Source organism: Ornithodoros turicata, chromosome 2, assembly GCF_037126465.1.
Source record: "Ornithodoros turicata isolate Travis chromosome 2, ASM3712646v1, whole genome shotgun sequence".
NCBI lineage: Eukaryota > Metazoa > Arthropoda > Arachnida > Ixodida > Argasidae > Ornithodoros > Ornithodoros turicata.
Window position 1 is genome coordinate 129,331,933 of NC_088202.1, and position 23,738 is coordinate 129,355,670.

Here is a 23,738-nt window from a genome sequence, read left to right on the forward strand (position 1 = left end):
TTTAGTCATCTTGAGCACAGGGGAACTCCTGCCATTCGAAAAATCCTGTCGGAGGTGGATACTCCGGGTCACGTAACACTACGTCATACCCAACCCATAGGCAGAGCCGTATATTAAAAGGGAGTCTGGCCATTAATGGGTCATGCCTATACCTGAAGCTCCACCCACTTTTTCAAATTTGATAAGCGCCACCTAGGGAGCGTAAGGCACGTCGGGAATTGTCGTCTGCTTCCGTCGTTGTACCGCTGCCGGCAGAACCACCTGCTGGGACACATTCTGTTGTCGGTATGATTTTTAAACAAATCTACATGAATAGTTGGAATATAAGAGGCAAGAATGTTTATATCCATGAAATCCAGCTGTTAAAAATAAGATTGTACAGCACAGCGCCGTTTTTGTTATGATTTCGTTGTGATCGCCGCGATCGCCGTGTTCACTAGGCCTAACACCGGCGACAAAACGTATTATTTTCAGTTTGATATTCATGGATGAGCATAAGTTGAAACTGATTTCTGAGAAATTTATATTAGGATGTACATTTGCAGCGTAAAATCAAGTTAGTCTGTGAAAATTTTTTGTCACGAAATCCCCGCTTCACTGTGTTTGTTTTCGTCGCCATTTTGGGTGGCAGTATGGTGTCATGGCGACCTCCTTGGTAAAGAGCAAACCAATCAGAGGAGCGAAACTGTGATTGACAGGTCGAGCCTCTTTTTGTGACTCCTCCCAATGGCCAGACTCCCTTTTAATATACGGCTCTGCCCACAGGTTACTCAGCGCGCCCCCTATATGCCACGTATGCCCTATATGCCCTATACCCTATGCATATGCCATATACCCTATATGCCACATGGTGAAGGAATGAGAGGGAGGCACTAAGCAGGCCTTGTGTGTCTATTTTGAGTTGGTTTAGTGTGGTTTGGTGTGTGTTATTGGGTTCTGCATCCTTAGTTTTTGTTGTCTTTCAGGCCCCTCATCTGGTTCAAAGCTTTCATCAAAGTCTGACACCAGGGGTAATAGACTTGCTCGACGCCCTGGCATGGATTGGCCAGCAGCTCCTGATTTGCAACTTGACTGTTTGACAAGCGATGATGATGACAGCAGTAGTGTGGAGCTTATTAGCATAGAGCCTCCAAGGTATAACCGTATCTTTTGCCCATTGTCACATATTGTTCTCCATGATTGGTCTTGTTTTATTTACGACTTACGATTTGTCCGTTGCAGATCTAATGGTCGTCAACAGACGCCGAGCGGGTCAAGCAGCAACAGCAACCAGAAACACCCGCAGCCACCACATCGGGGGCCGCAGAGTCACAGGAGTGGCATACAGGGAAGGAACGGACCTCCTCCCCCAATTGGAGGCAGCAGGATTGCACGTCATCAACCCTGCATAGGTCCTGGTGGGCGAGCCACCTTTGTGGATCTCACCCAGTCCGACGACGAATCTGGAGGTGGCCCTGCCCATCGAAGACGAGTATCTCCCCCTTGTTCCCCCCCTCATCCAGCTCACCCAGCCTTCTTAAATGGATGTGGGTAAGTTGTACACATGATGTACATAACACTAAAAGGAGTACAGAGGGCCATCCAAAAAAATTTCAGATTAAGACATCTGATGAAAGTGTGTGTGTCATTTTACCGAATAGCGCGAACGGTTTTGATGTGTGCAATTTGTTTCCCAGAAAAAAACTCGCATAAACATAGCTCCGCGCCTTCACCCTGAACTCGCCCCTTCAGCTATAACTAGGATGAGGAGGTATGATGGCACGTCACCGATGACAGCATAAGGAGACTCGTTCTGGTTTGGCGGTCAGTGGGGTCAGCGTCTTGTCCCTTTGCCGCCGTAAACCTGTTTTGCCAGTTTTTCCGGAGAATTGGGGATAGAAGGAGCGGCCGAAGCATTACCGAGCAAGGAGAAAGGCTTTATCAGAACCCCGAACAGCCGAGTAGCAGACTACAGAGGAGTAGGAGACGACATTTCTCTAGGCCAATCAGCGAGCGTTCTCCTTATAGCGTCAGCAGAGGTTCCATGCAGATCACAGGCTAGTACTGCTCTTCACCACCGTTGCACACGGTCGCATTTTGCGGCGTATTTTAAATTCAATTTCTGCGATAATTATGACTCTGTGGTGTAAATTACTTCGCATGGTGCATCTTACTGGCCTACTTAACAGTTTTATAGGAAGAAAACTGGGTGTTAAAAATGACTTTTGTGCTACTTTAAAGTGTTCACTAAATCACAAAACTATTTCTAACGACTTAAACTCTACAAAATTGTCAAGATTCTAAGTCGGGGTAGTTGGTATCCGGACATACTGCGTAGAATAGACTCTATTCTACACAGTATGTCCGGATACCAACTACCCCGACTTACATGTTTTTGCACTGCTCTATTCAATAGAGCAGTACAAAAACATGTACACCAGGCGATAACTACGGCTGTGCGAATATTCGACATTTCGAACACAAATGAAATGTTTTTAGTTCTCGTATTCGATTCGACTTGACGATTTTATATTCGTGGCTTTCGAATAAACCGAATATCTCTGAATATTCGAGATGTTCGCGAATATTCAAGCTTTCCGTGCTCGTGACGTCAGTGTCAGGCAAAATCATCAAGCGCATCCACAAACGATTTCTCGACGGCTTCTCGCCAGTCCTTCACGATGTGCGTTGTCCCGATTCGCTTTTGGTAAGGAGCCTCCACTAGCGAAACGCATGCAATAGATTGCTGAAATTTTACATAAGAAATCCATATAAAATGTATCAGCGCGTGAATAAAACTTCTACGATACGGAACCACAGAACTGCACAACAGCGGTGCATGTGGGTTGCAAGCGCATGTGCAGTTGCTACCGGAAGTTGGTTTTGTTTTGCCGTTCCTGCGCGTGCATTTGTGTTGTGCTCGCATAAGTCGCCTCTCCTCACCTGGTTGAGATATTCGAATGCTACAGCTGAAAGAGGAATCAGTTAAATCAAACAACTCGGCCTCGGCTAATTTCTCGTTGTTTACGTACGGAATCAGTGTCAGGATAGTCCAATGACATGGCGCTGAAGGCTTTTGTGCGTTACGCAGCGTGTAAACCACGACCTACCTAATAAGAGAGCGACCAGGTCACTTTCCCAAATCCCTATGGAGCGGCTGTCCACGGAACCTCCTCGCAATTTCCTCCTCTCACAGGTGAAACGCCCGCTTGGCGCGCTGCCCACATTCCCTAAAACAGGGGGACTCCGCATTGGGACATGTGACGAGACGGTCACGGTGTTCGTATTGACTCGTGTACATCTTTTCGACGTCCATATTGATTTGTAGTGTACAACCTCGACTCCTGTGCTCGTTTTGTCGGGGTATACTTTACATGGACGCCGTTTATTTTGTTTTCTCGTGCGATGACATATTGGTACACAGTGCAAGGTACTTCATTTGATACCACGCCGTCCTTGAAAAGCAAGTTCCCCCATACCTGGGAGAACTTGGGAGGTACCCGGGTTCGAGTCCCGGAGCTGTATGTGCAGTGTGGATTTTTTCGTGGGTTTTCATCAGACACTTTTAGACATATCTCCGCACAATTCCCTTGAAGTTGCCCCAGGACGCGTTTTCCTCCAGGGCTTTAGTCGTGACGTTGCCCACATCTGTGAGGCAGATAACAGTGAAACCTTTCACCACCCCCACCCCCATATCGCTGTAAAAAACCAATCAACTCATTGGCGATCCAGCAGTGGAGACAATCATGCTCTGGCACGTGGAAGTGCGCGCAGGGACTGAAACCGGGGCGAAACCGAAGACGACTTGGAACCCAAATTTCTTCCATATCCACATCTGCAATCCACCATTCGCAACTAACCAAAGCCGCAACCTGAACCGAATTATGTGATTTCGGTTACCGGTTCATAAGAATATGCTCACGCGTGAACACGATCAGCTTGGGATGCGATATATATTTCTTTACAACTCTGATTAGGGGCGTTGAACGTGCTTCTGCGACATCCACGCAGCCAGCAGATACATCCTACAGAAAACCGAAAAAGTACCGGTTCAACTGCTTGGTTACCGGTAACCACAAGCATTAAAACGGCGAGCCTCCTACCTGTAACCGCTTTCAGAGTTCTGACACTGAACCGTAACCAAACCGATATCCGCTTCGGTTCCAGTACGTCCTTCAGTGATAGACTAAGTCCCGGTTTCACCATCACCAATTAGCATTTGAACCGAGAACAACGGTGTCTTAACTTGAATTTAACGCTTAACTATGCTACACTAAAGGAAGTTACTGTCACTGGAATATTCATCAGATCACGCAACGCTGGATCTTAGTCCAAAGTTAACCACTGTTGGTAAAAAAGGGCCATAGGTTAAGAGCAGTTCCTGCTGCTCTTACTGTGGCGATACGCTCCTGTATGCCGTTATTTATATTTAAGATTAATTAAACAAAATACAGAAGCCGACACTGAAGATTTTTGTTTAAGTTTAATTTGTACAAGCTTTCGCGTGGAGGTCCACGCTTCCTCAGGTACAAAGTGAAGTGGTGACACACATAAGTATATATAGTATAGACACTGCTGTACAAAGAAAGGGAAGAGGAAAGGAGATATGGTGCCACATGTCTGTGTACAATGAATAGCTGGGCAGACGGATAAGTGACCTCTAACCGTTTAAGAACAGTAAAAGGTGTTGTTGTGAACAAAAAGGCTCGCCAACCCAGTTTCGCGGAAGGGGGGTCAGGAGCATGGGAAACGAGTGGCCCAGAATGGACAAAAGGGAAGGTTACGGATTATCTAACGGAGTACCAGACGATGACTGAAAGTGGGGATTCAAGAATTGTGCACAAATAAATATAGATATATAGCTACTAAATTTACATAAGCGGATATAACGAGCCAGGACTAAGATTCAGACCATTTGGTGTGAGACACTTGAATTGCGAAATTAAGTAGGACTCTCTATTCTTACGTTTAATGTCGGTGCGGAACCCAGATTCATCTGGGTTCCGCACCGACATTAAACGTAAGAATAGAGAGTCCTACTTAATTTCGCAATTCAAGTGTCTCACACCAAATGGTCTGAATCTTAGTCCTGGCTCGTTATATCCGCTTATGTAAATTTAGTAGCTATATATCTATATTTATTTGTGCACAATTCTTGAATCCCCACTTTCAGTCATCGTCTGGTACTCCGTTAGATAATCCGTAACCTTCCCTTTTGTCCATTCTGGGCCACTCGTTTCCCATACTCCTGACCCCCCTTCCGCGAAACTGGGTTGGCGAGCCTTTTTGTTCACAACAACACCTTTTACTGTTCTTAAACGGTTAGAGGTCACTTATCCGTCTGCCCAGCTATTCATTGTACACAGACATGTGGCACCATATCTCCTTTCCTCTTCCCTTTCTTTGTACAGCAGTGTCTATACTATATATACTTATGTGTGTCACCACTTCACTTTGTACCTGAGGGAGCGTGGACCTCCACGCGAAAGCTTGTACAAATTAAACTTAAACAAAAATCTTCAGTGTCGGCTTCTGTATTTTGTTTATGTGATCTACAGGACTTGACTCCCCTCTTCGTATACGCATCTATTTAAGATTAATTTAAAGTTGGTGCCATCACGCACTGAACAAGTGCGTCTGTATGTACACACTCGGTATCTCCAAAGTGAATTGTTGTAGGAAATCTCTTCTACATGCTCAAAAAGAAAAGGAAGAAATGTTAGTAATATGTTAAGGGGCAAAGTAAAAGTGACCGCAGCTGAATTGCAAGGTTTTGGAGAAATATCTCAGATGGATGACAGCACACTTTTTCGCTTTTCACGCGAGGAAGCATCTTGCCTTGCAAAAAGGCACTACGGAATAAACTATGCTCATGAGAACTGAGGTCTTCGTGGCGGTTTGGTGCGAAAAGATTACGATATGTTTGGCAAAAAAAAAAAGAAGGCACAAATATCTGACGCGGATGCGAAGAAGTCCGTAGAAAGCTACCGCATAAGCACTACAACCCCCATTGAAGTAGGGAATGTCGGCAGCGCCACCAATGCTCCTGCGGCAAACATGTGAAACAAAAAAGCCGGCGCTGGAAGGGGGGTCAAGTGAACTGGTCGTTCTCTTATTAAGTAGGTCGTGGTGTAAACATCCAGACTGCCAGTTGGCGAAAGCGCCGCATGGGAGGGATCACTTTATGTGCAAATCGCTGGTGACGGCGGCAATGCTTGCCATCAAATTCTCCATATGTCAGGAAAGTACCACATCTGCGCTGCACGACCATATTGAACTACAGTTGCCGACCGATTTTTCAGACCCCGATTATTCGGACTCGTTCGCGGAACGGCCGCGGATCCCATAGAGGTGATGTATAAGAACGTTCAAAATTTCGGACGCCGTGCAGCTCCGTCGCTCGATATTTCGGACTCTGTTTGCCCAACCCGCAAATTTCTCTCATGGGGTGACTGAAAACATTGGTATCATCTAAAATTCGTATTTAAAAAAATCAACGAACTAAAATATTGAGGCAAAAAAATAGGCAGTGATGATTGTTAATTTTCCATTCCTCTGAGTAGAAGAGGTCTGTCGTAGCGCTTTTGCGTCTTCGTTTTTTGGCGAACGGCCCAGCACGTGCTGTCCGCCCGCGAGTCGCGCGGCAACGCTGTAAAGCGAGCTTCACCTAAAATACGCATGCGTTAGGTGAAGCCGACTTGCGGACTCTGTCGACTTGCGAGAGGAAGAGCTTTGACGCGAAAGATAGCTTGAATGATAGTACTCAGTGTGCATAGCCGACGAGACCAGCACGCTGGTTTTCTGCTGCGGAAAATTCAAAATTCTGCGGCACCGACTTGTAAATTACGCAGTTTTCTGCGGCTGCAGTCAGTGGCTGCTTGAAATGGGTAACACTTTCTTGGATAATGTGGGAACAAAAATATTTTATAAAATTACAGATTGGAAGCACTGTTGTGGCTCAGCATTACATACAGGATATCTTGTGTTCTCCTCTGACAAAGACAAAGGTCTGTCACCTGCAATCATTTTATACCTGCTGAAAGATATTTCAGCATCTACGGAGCTTATAGGAACTTTATAGGAAGGGTCTCACAATACATGCCCTGTGGAAGTTACAGGACACCCTTTTTTTGTTTCTCGGCTGTAGGCATTATTTAAGAGTCTTTAAAGGCAAACTCCCAGACATTAAATCGAAGTCCCCCGCTGCCACCGCTAAACTGCACACGGGAGGGACGGCACCCCTTCCTCAGGCGAAGTATGCACGATAAACTTGGGCTAACGTTATCTTAAGCTAGACTACAATATCTCTGCGCTGGTCCAGAAGCATAGGCAGTTTCGTAAAGCAGGCTTCACCTCACGCAGGGAAGCATCAGGTGAAGCCCACTTTCGGGAGGTGTCGTTCGTATTCGGCGAATATTCGATTCGCGAATGAAATACTTCGAGTGATTGGTATTTGATTCGAATTCGAGAACTCGAATATCCACACACCCCTAAAAATAAGGGATTCCGTGAAATTCCGTGCCAAACGAAGGATTCTGCGGTGAATACCGAATTCCGCGATAGTTCGCGGAATCGCGGAAAACCCGGGGCCTTAACCATAGCTTTTTGAAATTGACCTGCTACACTGACATCCACCATGGAGCTCAAGGTGTTGCTGTTGAGCATGTGGCTCATGACTTAGAGTCAGTCCATAATGTGAAAAGCCTGACTCTGCATCAAATCACACTGCATCAAATATACTGTCTGCCCTTGAGGAACTTTACAATGAGCTCATTTACACTAAAGTTTCAGGTGTACCTCACTCGTGGGGCACACCTGTAACTGCAGCACTGTCAATTGTCTTGTGGGAGTAGCAACCTTTATTCCTCATCCTTTCATAGTTGATGCCCCGTACATATTTCTGTGATCATCAAAACGTGTATGTGCACATTGCAGTAAACAGGACTACTTATTACAGGGCAGCCATTATTCACACAGCCCTAGAGATAACGCAAGAGTGAGCGAGCTAAATGAGCGTGTGTGCGCGAGCGAGCGTGTACGTGTTTCTGTGCTGCTCAGTTCTACACAGTATGTCTCTAGCTGTTTTTGGAATGTTCGTCCGAAAGTTGGAAGCGGAAATTTATTTGCTGTATGGGGTGTTTGACAGTGCCAAGAGTTTTGCCCGAAAAATTTGGAAAACTGAATTTTTGGAGTCCGAAATATCGGTCGGCGATGGCACCATCTTTCAGATCGTCCCTATAGTCCCAAAAGTTCTGGAGCTAATATCATTATCTGTTCCCTCATAAGCGTCATTGTAATTAAGGCCCCGGGTTTTCCGCTATTCCGCGAAATATCGCGGAATTTTTCGTTAGGGACGGAATTTCACGGAATCCCTATTTGTAGGGGTGTGCGGATATTCGAGTTATCGAATTCGAATGAAATATCAGTCACTTGAATTATTTCAACCGCCAATCGAATACCCACTATTCGGATTTCCGAATATCCGACTATTCGCAGAATACGAACGACACCTCCCGAAAGCAGACTTCACCTGAAGTGTCCCTGCATGAGATGAAGCCTGCTTTACGAAACTGCCCCCTTCTGGAGGGCCAGCACAGACAGATTGTAGTTTAGCCTAAGATAACGTTAGCCCAAGTTTATTGTGCATACTTCGCCTGAGGAAGGGGCGGCGTCCCTCTCATGTGCAGTTTAGCGGTGGCAGTGGGGGATCTTGATTTGACGCCTGGGAGTTTGCCTTTAAAGGCTCTTAAATAATGCCTACTGGCCAGAAACAAAAAGGGCGTCCTGTAACTTCCACAGGGCATGTATTGTAATCTCCTTCCTATAGTCTTCCTATGAAGTTCCTATAAACTCTGTAGAGAAGATCTTTCAGCAGGTATAAAATGATTGCAGGTGACAGACCTTTGTCTTTGTCAGAGGAGAAATCAAGATATCATGTATGTAATGCTGAGCCACAACAGTGCTTTCAATTTGTAGTTTTATAAAATATTTTTGTCCCCACATTATCCAAGCATCCCCCACTTCAAGCAGCCGTTGACTGCTTGCCGCAGAAAATCGCGGAATTTACAAGTCAGTGCCGCGGAATTTTTAATTTGCCGCAGCAGAAAACCAGGGACATTAATTGTAATTTTCACTGTAGGGGCGTTTCAAGAGATTTGGTGATGTGCGTCCTTTTGTGTGATCAGATTTTTGTGATTGTGATTCTTTTTTGTTTTTGTGTTTTTGTATTTGCAAGCTGCTTCGTGTTTCACTCGACGACTTTAGTAGCAATCACACTGACGTGTGTGTGCAACCTGTTGTGATGCATCTGTTGCGTCAATATTGAGTCATCGCTACCGAGTCAACATTGCTACTCCGTGCTTTTAACAGCGCGAGGTATAGTATATCACGCTAATGGTGCCACTCTCTGCATTCGCAGGGCACCAAGCTGCAGCAGTAACAGCATGTTCTGTCCAGCAAGCGGACGACCAATTATGAGTCACTCCCACCACCACTTCCACAGCTGCTTTGCCCCTCCTCCTCCACCTCCTCCTCCACCACCACCACCACCTCTTCCCCCATCTAGTGTGGCCCAAGGGATGCACGGGGGAGCCACACACTTTCCCAGCTGCCGCTATCAGTGCCCAGAGCCTCCACCTGTACCTGTGATGCACTGCTCTAGAGAGGATTCATGTGCACGAACAATGGTAAGAGTGTGCATCGCTTATCTAGGGCAGCAGTCCTCCCGCAAAACTTTATTGGAAACTCTGTTTGGGAGGCACTGTGAATGCCTTTGAATAGAAGTGTGCAGTTGTACTGAGCTCCCAAATCGATTTCATTATTCTGCAGGGAACTACCGGATCAAACAGTGATGGGTGCAGAAGTTATGGCAGTTGCTTTTCTCATGTTCCTCCTGCACCTCCACCCCCACCTAATGTGGTTGTTTCTCACAGCCACATATATTCCCGTAAGTGCCTCACACTTTTGAACAAAATTATACGGCTGCTTTCTAATCTTCTCTCCAGAGAAGTTTAAACCTACTGAACTCAGACACTCTCCATAGTTGAGTTGCATGTCATATTGTTCCAAAGTGTTTTCAGAGATGTACCGCTTGGGACAAAAGTTTACGGAACACCGGGGTGTCACATTTTTTCATTGCAGCGACACCCAACCAACAAACAGGAGCGTACACACATACCGAGAGATGGATAGAATAGCAAGTCACCGGTTTCTTATTCGACCTCTTCCTGATAGCTAGCAGGGAGCCACTCCGACGAAGAAATACAAAAGTGCTTTGTTCCGTAAACTTTTGTCCCAAGCTGTACCTTGACTTTGAAAAATGGATTTGGATATACTTTGATAATACTAGTGTGAATAATGATTTAACTTCCACTGTTTGATTATTATTTTGATTTGGTTATTTTGACACATGCTAATATTTTGATTACATTTTCAGTGTTTGCAGAGCTACAGATGTGCTAGTGGTTTGTGCTTTATATTTTATAATGCAATCTGTACTGCTGACTTCATGGGCTTCACTCACGACTAGGGCAGTGTGAATAATCGACATTTCAAATGAGAATTGAATATTTACACTATTTGATTTGACAATTCTATATTCGTACATAGCTTTGTAATAATCCAGATATCTTCAAATGTTCAAAGTTTCCGGAACACAGTTATTAATATATAATAAATACGAATTCGTGAATAATTTTTTCGCTTAATTCGATAGGACTCGAATGCCAACGTGCCCATATGTTTCTACTTTAAAAGCGATAAAAGCCACAGTGCCGGGAAACAAACAAAAGGACGACACAACACACAGCACAGACTGACGAACAAGATTTTTATTGACAGACCTGCTTCTTAAATAACTTGAGCTCAGGGTATTTGATACCTGCCAGTTTGATCTGCCACCTTTTTATATCCACCGAGCTCAAGATGTTGCTTCTAAGGATGTGGTACGCTACTGAGGGTCAGTCATGATGCATTAAATGTAGCATCTGCAGTTGAATGATGGCAGTGAGAGAATGATTGCAGTGGCGTCTACGCTTGAGGAACTTTACGATGAGTGGGATGCACCTGAATCAGCACCAGTGTGAGTTTTCTTTAGGGAGTGGCAACCTTTTCGTCATCCTTTCGTAGTTGATTCTTCCCTTGCATACATATTTGTCTGATTATCAAAATGTGGTTCTATATACTGTATGTGCACATCACAATAAACAGAGTTGCATAAAGTCATTATGTCCTATTTACTTATTGATTCGATGCTCAAAGTCAAATATTTTGTCGTATTTGACATTTTCACCATTCACACAGCCCTGCTCACGACTTCAAATCTGTGCTGCGTCCAACTATGTAGTGGTGATGTTTCTTTTCTTACTATTATTATTATTATTGCGCAGCTACTCCGAGTCCCCATTTGGGTTACTTGGGGGCTCCACCTCCTCACACGGGTCCTCACAATGCTGTGTATAGTCCGCCTGCAGCCCACAACCCACATCACGAGTTTGCATCCCCAATGTTTGCACGTATGAACCCAACACATCAACGCATCTGGCAGGTGGGTTCTGAATTCTGTTATCGCTTTTTCGTTGTGCAAATGGAGTTTGCTAGGGTGCAAGGTAGTAGTATCCTGTGCAATAACATGTAATTACACTGAGTAATTCCTGTACACTGTAATTCCAAAGAACAAACACACTGCAATCTCCTTAACTTGGACATCCGAATAGAGTCGCACCTTATTACAGTGAAATGTGATACAATAAAATTTGCGACATGACGAAATAATTGACATTGCCCGCCAGGCTGCCGTAGGGAACAATGCATTGTAAATCCTGCTAGAACGAAGTAGCTTTAAGCCGGCATCTTGATTCAATGAAAGAAAAGTTCCTGAACGGCATTTACTCCATCCCTAACACGTACCCAAAAGTAAAAGAAGCAAGCAAAAGGCGCAAACGTGTGTAGGCGACCGAACTTGCCAAAGCGCAAGTGCAGGCACCCGAACTGGCTCGGGTGAGCACACAGATACTTTACGCTCAATTCTGCCTCTCGCCACCTCGTGTCGTCGTTCTGTTATTTTTCTGTTCACATTATATCACACTATTTTAACCTGCTTTGCTGCTTTGAACGTCAAACCCGATTTTATCCCAATTTGGGGGAAAACATAAAAACGGTGTAAGCATGTAGAAATTATAACCAATATGTAATGTAGGCAATTTTTACTAGCGGGGACTCGCGATATATCCAATGAAACTTAGCAATCGTCTACATAGGACCGTTGGTTTGGCTCCCTTTCAAGCAAATAGTGATTTGTGAGTGCCGTGGTGTGCCATACTCGTGTCTCTTAGTAGAATCTTCGTTGTCGCTGTGTTGCCCGAATGTACAGAGGCACATCTTAACGCTGAGAAGTAGTAGCTGAGCTTCTTATTTAGGTGCCTGAAGTACAGTTAAAATAGCACCATTTCAGCCTTTTCATACACCAAGTGCTGCAATGATGTGGGCGACATGTTTGCAGGCACAGCAAAGGATGCAAGAGATGCAACGAAGAAGAATGTACCACCACACCTTATATATGCAAAGGCATGATATTCTCTCTGTTCCTTATTTGGTGAATGTACACTTTAAATTAGCAGCGCAGTGTACGTGATGTATGAAGTAGTGTTTCTCCTGTTCTGCTTCTTCCAAACAGGCAACAGGAGGCTCTGGCATTGCAACGCATGATGGAAACGCAAGGTCAGGTGTACATGTTTCCAACTGACATTCAGCTGCCTGTGGACCCTGCCCCTGCAGAGGGCTCCACTGCAGTGGGTGGGGCTACTCAGTGCTCCACTGTGAGTTCCCTCACTCCCCCAATCCAAGTGGCCAGCGAGGCAGTCGTCCTAGATCCCGGTGTCCAGGCTGAGGTGGTTATTGCCAGTCCAACAAGGTGAGCTCGCTGCACATGGCTTGCATTAGATTTGGAGAGCATAAAAACTTTGTTGTTGTGAACATCTCACAGTATGATATGATTAGTGTGTAAGATATGTCCTTGTGTCAAATGAAGTTAAGCACCTTCTTTGTACAGGATAGCGACCTATAAGTGTCTACCTTTGCAGGCCGTGTTCAGCAATTACTCAATGTTGGGGGAGCATTGTATGTGTTTTCTATGTGTAAAGCTGTGGAGGCAGTTCAATCCCAGCTTGTTAAAAAGTGATTGAGCATCTCTGTGCAGAGTTATAATGTGAAATGTACAAACCCAATAGTCGAAACAACGTAGACAGCAGTATTGCAAAGGGCAGTTGAGAATCTGCACCCTAGATGCACACTGCAGCAGCTGGGATCCTAGTGAGCTGCTCTGCAATATACTAACAGCCTCTTCATTGTTGGGCATCTGGAGAACAGCATCTCAACTGTGCTTCGTCACACTGTCATTTTGATTGTTTCGATTATGGGGTTCGTACGTTTTACATTGTGACTCTGCACAGTGATGCGCCGTCACTTTGAAGCTTACCAGGATTGAATCACCTTCAAAGCTTGACATGCAGACAACAGAACGCTACACCTGCGTTGTGTAATTGCTGAGCACGGTGTTGTAACCTAGATATCGCGATGAAGACAGGAGGCAGTGATCACACTCCTCTCACTCATTGATTTCACGCGCAACGGAAAATAAATCCCTATCTCTCCTTGTCCTGTGGCATGTGGGCACAGGTATGCTTTTATAGGTCACTAGCCTGTAGATTGACAGATAGATTGAAATATTTGAAATGATCTTACTGTTCTTGTGTCTTTTTGTACTGTCACACCAGAATGTCACAGCAAACACAGTCCCTTGTCTTCGCAATGCCTAATAAACCGGAGAAACGATATTTCGTTGTGTCCGCAGTGAACCCAGCCACGCACATCTACATCACCACATCCATCAGCATCACTACCATGCTCCTCCGCGGATCCACCATCTACCTTCTCTGACGCTTGGAGTTGCTCCAACAGTGGTAGGCACACAGAGGACAGTGTTTAGTTGTTCGCACACTATGGGTATCTTTCTTACCGCAGACAATGTCCCAACGCTTCCCAGAGATGTACGCAATCTCAACGCTGTCAGATCTTCCTCACTATGTCCCGCTGCCTCAGAACTATATGCCTCTCTTGTCTAGACATGTTCAGGTAAAGCAGTTAAAGTTACATTCAGTTGTGTCAATAGGTACCACAAGTCAAGCGTGCCGCGCTAATAGAGGACTAAATGCAGTGGTCTAATGTGAGCCAAGTGTGCATCAGCCTAATGTTTCTTTCAGGAATCCATGAGGTTGCTAGATCACCGCCGAATGGTCGTCAACCGTGGGGCATCTCAGGGCACCATTGAAAGAAACACGTTTCCCCACAAATACAAAAAGGTATGGCTATCACTTTGAGTTGTGACGAATATTCGATATTCGTACCGAATAACGGTACAGCGCTATTCGTATTTGAACCGAATAACATTTCATCGAATGCTCAAAATTCCGCAAGCTGGCTTCATACACATGCCTCTGAGCGTTTGGTGAAGCCTACCATACAATTCTGCGCCTCAAATATATCCTGCAAGGTGGCTTCCCCTCATGCTTCTAAGTGTTAGGTGAAGCTTACTTTACAGTTTTGTGCGTGCGGACTTGACGATATTCTGCAAGCTGGCTTCGCCTCATGTCTCCGAGCATCAGGCGAAGCCTAGCTTACACTTCTGCCAGTACTGCGGGTTTGCAGGCATGGTTTAAAAGTGCGATTTGAGGGGTCACTGAAAATTGCCACTTTTGAGAAATATTTTAGCAAATGTTTAGCAGGATGTTTAAGTTAGTTTAATTATTTTGAGCTTTGGCTGGACCAGTTATGACGCCATAGAAAGAGGGATTTAATCACACAGCCAGCTACTTTATGTCTGGAATTACAATTTTCAGGACAATTCTAGCACAAACGTATTCATCAATGAAATATGTGTATATAGTTCGCTGTTCGTCTCACAAACTACAACTGAGCACCAGGTTTCAGTGCAAGCTTTTGCTTACTATTCAGCAATAAGCACACATTTTTGTGTGGTATTCGACATTATTCGATTCGCTACTATTAGAAGATTTTACTATTCGATTCTTATTTGATTCGAACCCAAAAATCACTATTCGCACAGCCCTAGTATAAACAATACTGCAAATGTTACCGCCAGTTATACCGTTGAATCAGTGTCCCGCAATACCCGTGGCAACTCGGTGTTCAGTACCTTGTTATGATGATAAATATGCACATTAGAGTTATGCCACATACATAAGATTCATAAGATTCATTCTCTCCCTATAGACCTTGTCGCGTTACTCTCAAACTACTAGTCTCCGTACACTTCTTAGCCCTATTCCCAGCGACGACACAACAGTGGTGGACTGCCAGAATCGCTCTTCCCATTGGGGTGAATACTGGTGGCCACCATCTTTAATGCGTGTGACTGACAGTAACGTAACATTCCATATAACTAATCATCCGGTAAACATCTGATTAGCGTATCAACGTTCGAAAGATCAATGAAAACGAAGATTGCTTGCTTCCGCGTGTGATATGCACAGTTGTTCACGTGTGGAGTGCTGGCCGATGCGATATCTGTTCTACACCGGTTCCCGAGCAGAAGAAAATGAACACAAACAGACATGAAAATTAATTAAAAAACATACGGGAAAATGAAGAAACACGGCAAACGGCAGCCCACACATGCGCAGTTCCTCTGACTACCACGGGGTGGCAGCACTAATGGCGGCGCCCATTCCTTGAATCGCGTTTTTTTATGTATGGGTTCCTATGGCTCTCGTTGACATTTTCCTCCCCTCTGTAACTCATAAACTTCATAACTACATAGTCGCTGACCAATAATTTTTACTTAAAAAATTCAGACTTTCCAATTTTTCGGACAAAACTATATGCTATGACAGTAGGCCAGCCTTTTGCGCAGCCCCTCAGCTTTTCCCTTTCCCCTTGTGTGCATAGAACAGTCTCAACAGATTGCTCTGAGATATGGTATCACAACAACTGCACGTGAGGTCCACGTAGCGTTGTGGCCGCTTGCGAATGCCCCCGTATTGCTGTTTCTCTGACTGGGCAGATGCTTTGTCACGTGCTTTCTCCAACCTTTTCTTTCTCTCATGCACAGAGACTTGCTGTTGTAGTGTACTGGCACCGTCAGATGCCCCATTGAACCAATGTATTTCCACGTCCAATAACTCTGACCGTTCCTCGGATGACGTGCTTGATTATTCGTACTAATCTTGCTTCAAACCTGCATGGTGTTTGGGATTCGTATCACAAGGACAAGAAATATTGCAGAACATGTTCCTCTTCGCCCGATACTTTGTATTGCTTTGTACGAAACGAAGGCTACTCTGCATTTCCTACATGACAGCCACATGGCTCTACGCTGTGTGGTGGTGCTGCAGTATTTCTCATGGTGCGCTATTGCATCTCCTTATCTCCAACGGCATATGTAGTTGACAGACTAGATTTCTTTTTCTTTAAGTTGAACAGGAGTATACATAGTACTTCCTTGACAAGTAAACCTGTTATGTACAGTAGTTTGCTTTTCATTTTTTCATTATCAGATTCAGCGAAGTGTGGAAAATGAAGATAACATTGAAAAGTGCACCATTTGTCTCAGTGAATTCGAAGATAATGAAGATGTCAGGTAAGACGTGTGCGCCCTTTTTTATCGACGAACCCTCTCTGCCTTATCTTTTATCCGTTGTGACAGAATACCTGGTTGCAGTCTTGTGTAGAATGAAGGAAGAATTTTGGAAATGTATTCATTCCTTTCCTGTATCAAGACATATACAAAGATTTAATGATTGAGCTAATATCTTCCACTGGGTCAATGAAAATGAAACTGTGAAGTGAACTGTACAGATACGGTGTGGTGACTATATTTTTTACACAACCACTATTCACATAAGCATAGCTGTAAGACACATATACAGGGCTTTTTTTTTAATCCTTTACAGATTTTTTATAAAAAGACTAAGAGGAGCATAGACGTCGTTTTTGCACTTGAGTTATACAGTCAGGCGGACATTACAGTCAGGCGGTACAAGGTGGCTAATTAGTAATTAGACCTAAAATAACTCTTAATTAACTTTAACTAACATTTTGATTAGGGAATTTCGGGCAAAAGCGAGATAGCAGAATGGGAGAAGTCCTTGTTGAAAGCCATTTTTGAAACATGCACGTGCATTAACATATCCGTTGTCGAATTTCGCTATACAAATTAGCCGAAACCGTGCCGATCAGAAGCGGTAGGAAGTACAGCGCTTATTCCACATCAGAGGGTTATGGTCTTTGGAGCGATGTAGATGATTGGAGTAGTTGCTGATCTGGATCAACCTCTTGGCCGCACAGATAAGCTTCCGTCGGTGAGGGTCTAGCACAGTTTTGCTTTCGGTTCATTTGCATAGCGAAATTCCGCTAAGGATATTTCACGGCACGTGCTCGTTTCAGGATTTTTAAAAGACAGAATGGCTTTCACCGAGGATTGGCTCCCATTCTTCTGTCTCGCTTTTGCCCAAAATTCCCTAATCAAAAAGTTAATTAATTAATTTGAGGTAATTTGTCATCTTGTAGTTACATACTGTCTTCGAGAGCCTGGCCGTATAACTCAACTGCGAAAACGACATCTATGCTACTCTCATAATTTTTATTTAAAAATCTGTAAAGGATTAAAAAAAAGACGTCCTGTGTAAGGAACTGGATTACAGTCGCCGACCGATTTTTCGGACATGCTCGATTATTCGGACTCGTTCGCGGTACGGCCGCGGGTCCCATAGAGGTGATGTATAAGAACGTCCAAAATTTCGGACGCCGTGCAGATCCAACTGGATATTTCGGACTCTGTTTGCCCAACCCGCGAATTTCTCTCATGGGTTGACGGAAAACATTGGTATCATCCGAAATTCGTATTAAAAGAAATCAACCAACTGAAATATTGAGGCGAAAAATAGGCAGTGATGATGTTGATTTTCCATTCCTCTGAGTAGAAGAGGTCTGTCGTAGCGCTTTTGCGTCTTCGTTTTTGGCCAACGGCCCAGCACGTGCCGTGCGCCCGCGAGTCGCGCGACAGCGCTGTAAAGCGAGCTTCACCTAAAGCACGTTTGCGTTAAGTGAAGCCGACTTGCGGACTTGATGACGGCGGTGCCTCTGTCAGTGTACTTACAGTGACGAAATGTCGCTTCGGGAAATAGAAGCTGATGTTATCAGGCAGAGCTGGAAGCGCGTTAGGATAGCATTGACAAATTTTTCCAGCCTACTAGGGCTTAGTAAAGTTTATTTTGAAGCGAAATTCGTTTTTTCGGACTGCTCGATTATTCGGACTCTTGCGCGATCCCCGCCGAGTTCGAAAAATCGGACGGCGACTGTATAAAACTTTTACTCACACACATTATACATGTGTGTGTTTTAAATGACTTGCTCTTAGTACTTGGGAAAAGTTAATACACCACAGAGGTGTCCTAGAAGCTGTTGTCATATGAGATGCAATATGCAACTTTTGTGATAATTTGAAGTGTTTGTAGCACCAATGTGCTGCATATGACATAATGGAGGCCCCGTCTAATTTCACCATTGCAGGCGATTACCCTGCATGCATCTCTTCCACATTGTGTGCGTAGACCAGTGGCTCACGACCAACAAGCGCTGTCCAATCTGCCGGGTAGATATCGAAGAACACCTCAAAGACTTTGCCATTACCTCGTGATGAACTTGACTGAGTGTAGCAGTTGCCTGGCATTTCCCAGTTTATTACTTTTAATCGCTAGTCCTCTGTTCACTACAGACACTTTTTCCTTCTTAAATTAAGATTGAAGTAAGCTTGCACGTGATGTCTATAAGTGCTTTGCTTCAGAAGTTTAGTGCCATGCACTAGCTTTGTTTGTTTTTTGTTTCCCCCCTTTGGGTTGGGGGGGGGGAGGGGGGTGTAGCATGACATGCTGTCTGTGTGCGTTGTGAATGGCAGCAGTAGGGAACTTTTTATAATGTTGCTTTATATTCACCTTGCGAGAGTATGCCTGATGTAGGTCAGTGCTATAGTTAGGTCTAGGCAGTGATTACTAGTGTATATTTCTTTATTTTGGGCTGCGTCTCTGAAGGCATAGCAGTGCTAATGAGGTTGTTTATATCTGAATCTATAAGGTCGTCTTGTTTCTATATCAGTTCTGCGAGTTTGAGCTGTTGCACAGGCTAGGCATCTAAGTCAAGGTCAGTCCTTATGTCAGTGTGTTTGTCAATGGGTTTGAATCTGCTATTGGCCTGTGGAAACATATCAGTGTGATTATCAGTCTGTAATACTGGAGTGTGTCCTATTAATGTGGGAGTGCTATATCACAGCTGGCTCCAGTGTTCTGTGTAGCAGCCAGCTGTAGCTACTGACACATTTTTTTCACGTTTTGTACACTTTTACTAGGTATGTATCGACCCTCGTGACCATTGAAGCGGTCGGTTAGAGTTTTCCTTTCTCTCCATAACAGACTACTGTTATCCCAGAATCTGTGGATAAAAGAAATGTTAACTGCAACTTTACGAAGTGAGAACTTGCTCAATCGCAAATATGTATGTGTTGCCGTGTAATTGTGAGTTTGAGGCTCTGAATGTGCTTTATGACTTGAACGGATCTTAGCCACATTGAACAGGACTAGAATGGCCAAAAGTCAAAACTGCTCTATGCTGTCCTGAAATGCTGCAGTAGTGTGGTTGAGAAAGTCTCTGTTTTCAGTTAAACTGTCAGTTGTTGGAATTAATGTGTGATGCAGCAAATTCTCCTCGTACCTGCCCTTCTATCTATCTCTCTCTCTCCTTTTTTTTTTTTCCTCCATTGAATCATGTGAGAGCACTAGTGGCGTTTTAAAGTTAGGATGATTATCCTTTGCATAGTGGACTGTGCAGTGTTTTATCAGCTTTCAGCTGTTGACTGTTCATCTGTGGCTTCTATAACTGCAATGTGGATCAACTTTATGGTATTTGGAAACCATCCTTCGTGTGACATTGAGCTGTACTTTTAATGAGGAACACTGACACAAAATTTCATTTGTGTAGGATGGCACCTGAATTTTTCACACAGAATCCTTCCCATTTCAAGCATCTTATTTAGTAAATCTAGTGGTGCACTATAGTTGTAGCATAGGGAATATGGGCATTGTGGACACGCAGAATTCTTACACAGATGCAAAATATGAGCTGCAACTCGAAGGAGTGCTTGGTTGTAATGACATGGACGAGAAGAAGCACAAGTTGACACAACACAAGAAGCAAAAGTTCTGTATTGGTAAAAGTGTTTCTGCCCCATGAAATTACATTACATGTCTACCTTGCTTCTTGTTGGGGGGCCATCATTATGTTTGACTGTACAAATGAAAAAGTACCTGAAAATCAGTTCTCCAGCTTTATAAACATGCGAACGATGCAGCTTCTGTTGCACTTGATGTGAAAGCTCTCCTACCAAAAGGCTAGGCACAAAAGAAAAAAAAAAGTAGCAGAGAAGTTATATCTGGGGTATCAGCATCAGACGCAACTATTAATAATGTTTTCCTTACCAAGATGCAACTCCTAACAGCATTAAGTTGAACCAAGCTGGCAAGATAAATTGCCAGAATTTTCATCCGTGCGAGTGCTCTGCAACAGAGCTGCTCCGAGACCAACTTCCCCCCAGGGGGCGGGCTGAACTTGGTGCGCCTTCCAGAAGCACTGTCTAAAAAATGATTGCACGACAACAGCTCTGGGAGAAGAACTAACAGTGAGTTCACATGTGTGTGTCCACATGTGTGTGTTCACATGTGTATTTAGCTACGCATGCATCGTAGACAGTTGGTTGCGTTCACAGATATTCTGATCTTAAAAGTGAAGTACTGTAAAGTGAAACACACAAAAATTCTATTGTAGTGTCCACAGTGAAAATTCTCTTTTTACTGGATCGCTTTATTGTGGCCCTTATGCCCTCGTCTCTTCCTCCTTCGGAACAGTCATGGTCTGCAGGCAGCGCAGGGATTAGTCACGACCTTTTCACCATTATGTTTCAGGTCATTCTTAAGTAGATTTCTTTTTTTTTCATTTTCCATTTATCTTCCTTTTGCGCTACAGCACAATTGGAGGAGGTACGCCAAAAAGCAGCAAACGCTGCTTGACTAGGGCAGTACCCCCTTGCATTTGGCATCCGCAGCAGCAAGTCAAAGAATTGCATTAAGTTTCAGCACTGTACAATGGTAAAAAAGAAGACCTGATGCTAACAGAGATATATACAGTGGTTACAACACGTTGATTTGCTTTTATATATGCACATTTACTCAACAGAAAAAGAGAATTGTGCAAGGTTGTATTGCATCTGTCACATATACAACAGGGATAAGTTGTGCACTACTGTGCTTGGCGTTTTTGGTGCTGTGCTTGGCATCAGTGAATAGGGCCTGCATCGATGCACACCTTCCATTGCTATCTTGTTTTGTTGCAACAGCTTATAAGCTACTGCTAAAAAGGTGGTGTGAACATGTATTTACATGGATGTAATACACTTACAAGACAAAGTAACTACATATAGTCAGTTTTAATGAAGGAGTCTACAAATGCAAATTTGCACAAGAATGCCAGTGCTGTTAGTTTCTGTGAGTATAATTAACTTCTGCCTTTATTAGTGTAAAAAACTTGACTACTTGAGGGAAATATGCTCATGTTCTGGCCTTGGTTACTCTGATATATGTTGTACTTGCAAGCTATATGTATTCATGTAGTTGAAAACTATGAATACCAGAGAAAGCTAAGGAAGCGACAAAGCCTTATTTCTGGTACCCATGTAATTGTAATGCTTAGTCCTTAGGGATCTCTAAAAAAAAAAAAAAAACTAGGAATGAGGAGAAAAACGTACATGAACAATGTGTCAAGCACAGCTGCGAAGTTTATTTTACAAATGACAAATTTATGAAAATCAAATGAATTCAAGTGAGCCAGAAAGGGAAAACTGTCAGCCTCCCAAAGCTGAACTAAAAGTACCCAAATGCTTGCCGACAAAGTTCCCACAGGAGGCGATAGTGAGCATCGCAGGCGATTCCAGCGCATACAACACAGACAAACACGTAATGAGGACCCACAAAGGCTCCTCCTAACAACCCCCTTCTGTGTCTGTCTTAAATGTTTGTTCGTGTTCTTTGCTCCGGAATCACCTGTGACGTGCGGACTAGCCCTCCCTCAAGAGACTTCTATTCAGGTCAACCTGTTTGGTCTTAACCATTGTCTCTTGCCAAAAAGGAATGCAACCCTTGCAATCATCCGAATGTTTTACTATTTCAGAGGTGCATTTGTTATTGTCATGCCACTCTAGTTTTGGCCTTTCAGTATCCCTAGCGATGTGCATTTCTTCATTCCGTGAAAAAGTAACGTCGTTCAAGCACATTCAGAATTACTTTCTCACGAGCATGTGATTGATCCATCATAGGTCAGGAACATGGTCCCCGAACGTATGATGGATCACTCGACAAGTGATAACCTGTGTCTAATAATGTCTCTACGATGGCCCTCCTGTTACACTGTGACAAGTGGCTGTGACATGTACATACAGCAACTTGAAATGATGCAAATCAAAGCTTCCCATTTCTTACTGAAAGACCTTCCTTTGTAAAGAGCTGTTTCAGAAGGAACTCTTAGGCTCGTATTAATCATATATTTTATTTTTAAACCCGAAACTTCTGTGTAGCGCTCTGTAGTACAATTGGGATTAAAGTGATTTGCTAAACTTTTCATCTTTCTGCCTTCGACTTTGTTTTTGTAACAAAGGCTGCCGTGCTCTGAAAAATGTGTGATGTCACGTTTGTCCAATTAACTTCAACTTTTGCTGTCGCTGCCAGTGTCTGGTGTTTGTACTACATGCACATGCGCCCGCCACAAGAGGCTCTACAGTAGCAGCCCCAGGGCGCAGGGAGCGCGCTCCTTTCCCCCTTGAGTGCGTTAACGGGTCTAGCCAACGCATTGGTGTACCTAGTGTACTCTGTCACTCGTACTCCGGTGCGTCTACTAAACGGTCTTTGAGAGCCTTGAGCCAACGCCACCTAGACAGAGAAAGCCTGCGCATTGCCTCCTCTCCCTCCTTGGCTACGTGGACATATCTAGTCAGAATTCGTCTGCTACTGCGATTCTCCGTTCTGCGAATTCAAGAACGCGCAAATGATTGCAGCCCACCTGGAACCTACATACCTTGACAACAAGTGCAAGACGCTTTCTAGAAGATCGCTTTTGAGAAAGATTGATACCGTTTTGCGCTTTATTTCGAAGTTTTCCCATTTATTACGCGGGGACATTCAATCATAACTCGCAGATAACGGTGGTTCTTCTACATGGCCATCACTATTGAAAGCACGTTCGTGATTGGCCACGGCGGTGGAAAACACGATCCTGATTGGCTGACTCTTAATTGTTACGTCAAGTCGACGAGTGCGCAGGCGTCTGTATCTGGGTGGCCTTGCTTGAGCGCAATACACACCCAGGCGAAGTTTCCAAGGCTGCTCATTGGTCTTCCGGCCTTCCCTGTCCTCCGCATGTCACAGAGGTCATGGAGCAGAGCAGCACTCATGCGCTGCGACCCGGCGCAAGCTGGAGCGTGAGAGCTCATTGGGTGCGTTGAGTAGCGACTCTGTCTAACCCCACAAGGAGTCTCCGCTTAAAGAGGCCGTAAACAGGCCTCCAAACATTTCACAAATAATGGTACCCCGTGAAAGAAAGCAGCTCATAATACCCAAATATACATTTCATTCAGCTCGTGCCAGCTC

At 44.2% G+C, this 23,738-nt stretch overlaps 1 protein-coding gene across 4 annotated transcripts in view; it reads left to right on the forward strand.

Moving 5' to 3' along the window:
• LOC135386115 (E3 ubiquitin-protein ligase arkadia-B-like) overlaps nt 1–22,715 on the forward strand; it is a 33,009-nt gene extending 10,294 nt beyond the window's left edge. For 3 of the 4 annotated variants that reach the window (XM_064615858.1, XM_064615857.1, XM_064615856.1), the window contains 12 exons: nt 966–1,134; nt 1,222–1,530; nt 9,398–9,665; nt 9,808–9,925; nt 11,367–11,524; nt 12,479–12,543; nt 12,623–12,889; nt 13,829–13,937; nt 13,999–14,109; nt 14,238–14,336; nt 16,551–16,633; nt 18,565–22,715. In XM_064615858.1, the coding sequence (XP_064471928.1) occupies nt 966–1,134; nt 1,222–1,530; nt 9,398–9,665; nt 9,808–9,925; nt 11,367–11,524; nt 12,479–12,543; nt 12,623–12,889; nt 13,829–13,937; nt 13,999–14,109; nt 14,238–14,336; nt 16,551–16,633; nt 18,565–18,691 (1,883 nt within the window). In that variant the 3' untranslated portion in view covers nt 18,692–22,715. The remainder of the gene's footprint in view (nt 1–965; nt 1,135–1,221; nt 1,531–9,397; nt 9,666–9,807; nt 9,926–11,366; nt 11,525–12,478; nt 12,544–12,622; nt 12,890–13,828; nt 13,938–13,998; nt 14,110–14,237; nt 14,337–16,550; nt 16,634–18,564) is intronic. The other variant, XM_064615859.1, reaches the window with a different exon arrangement.
• The last annotated feature ends 1,023 nt before the right edge of the window (nt 22,716–23,738 follow it).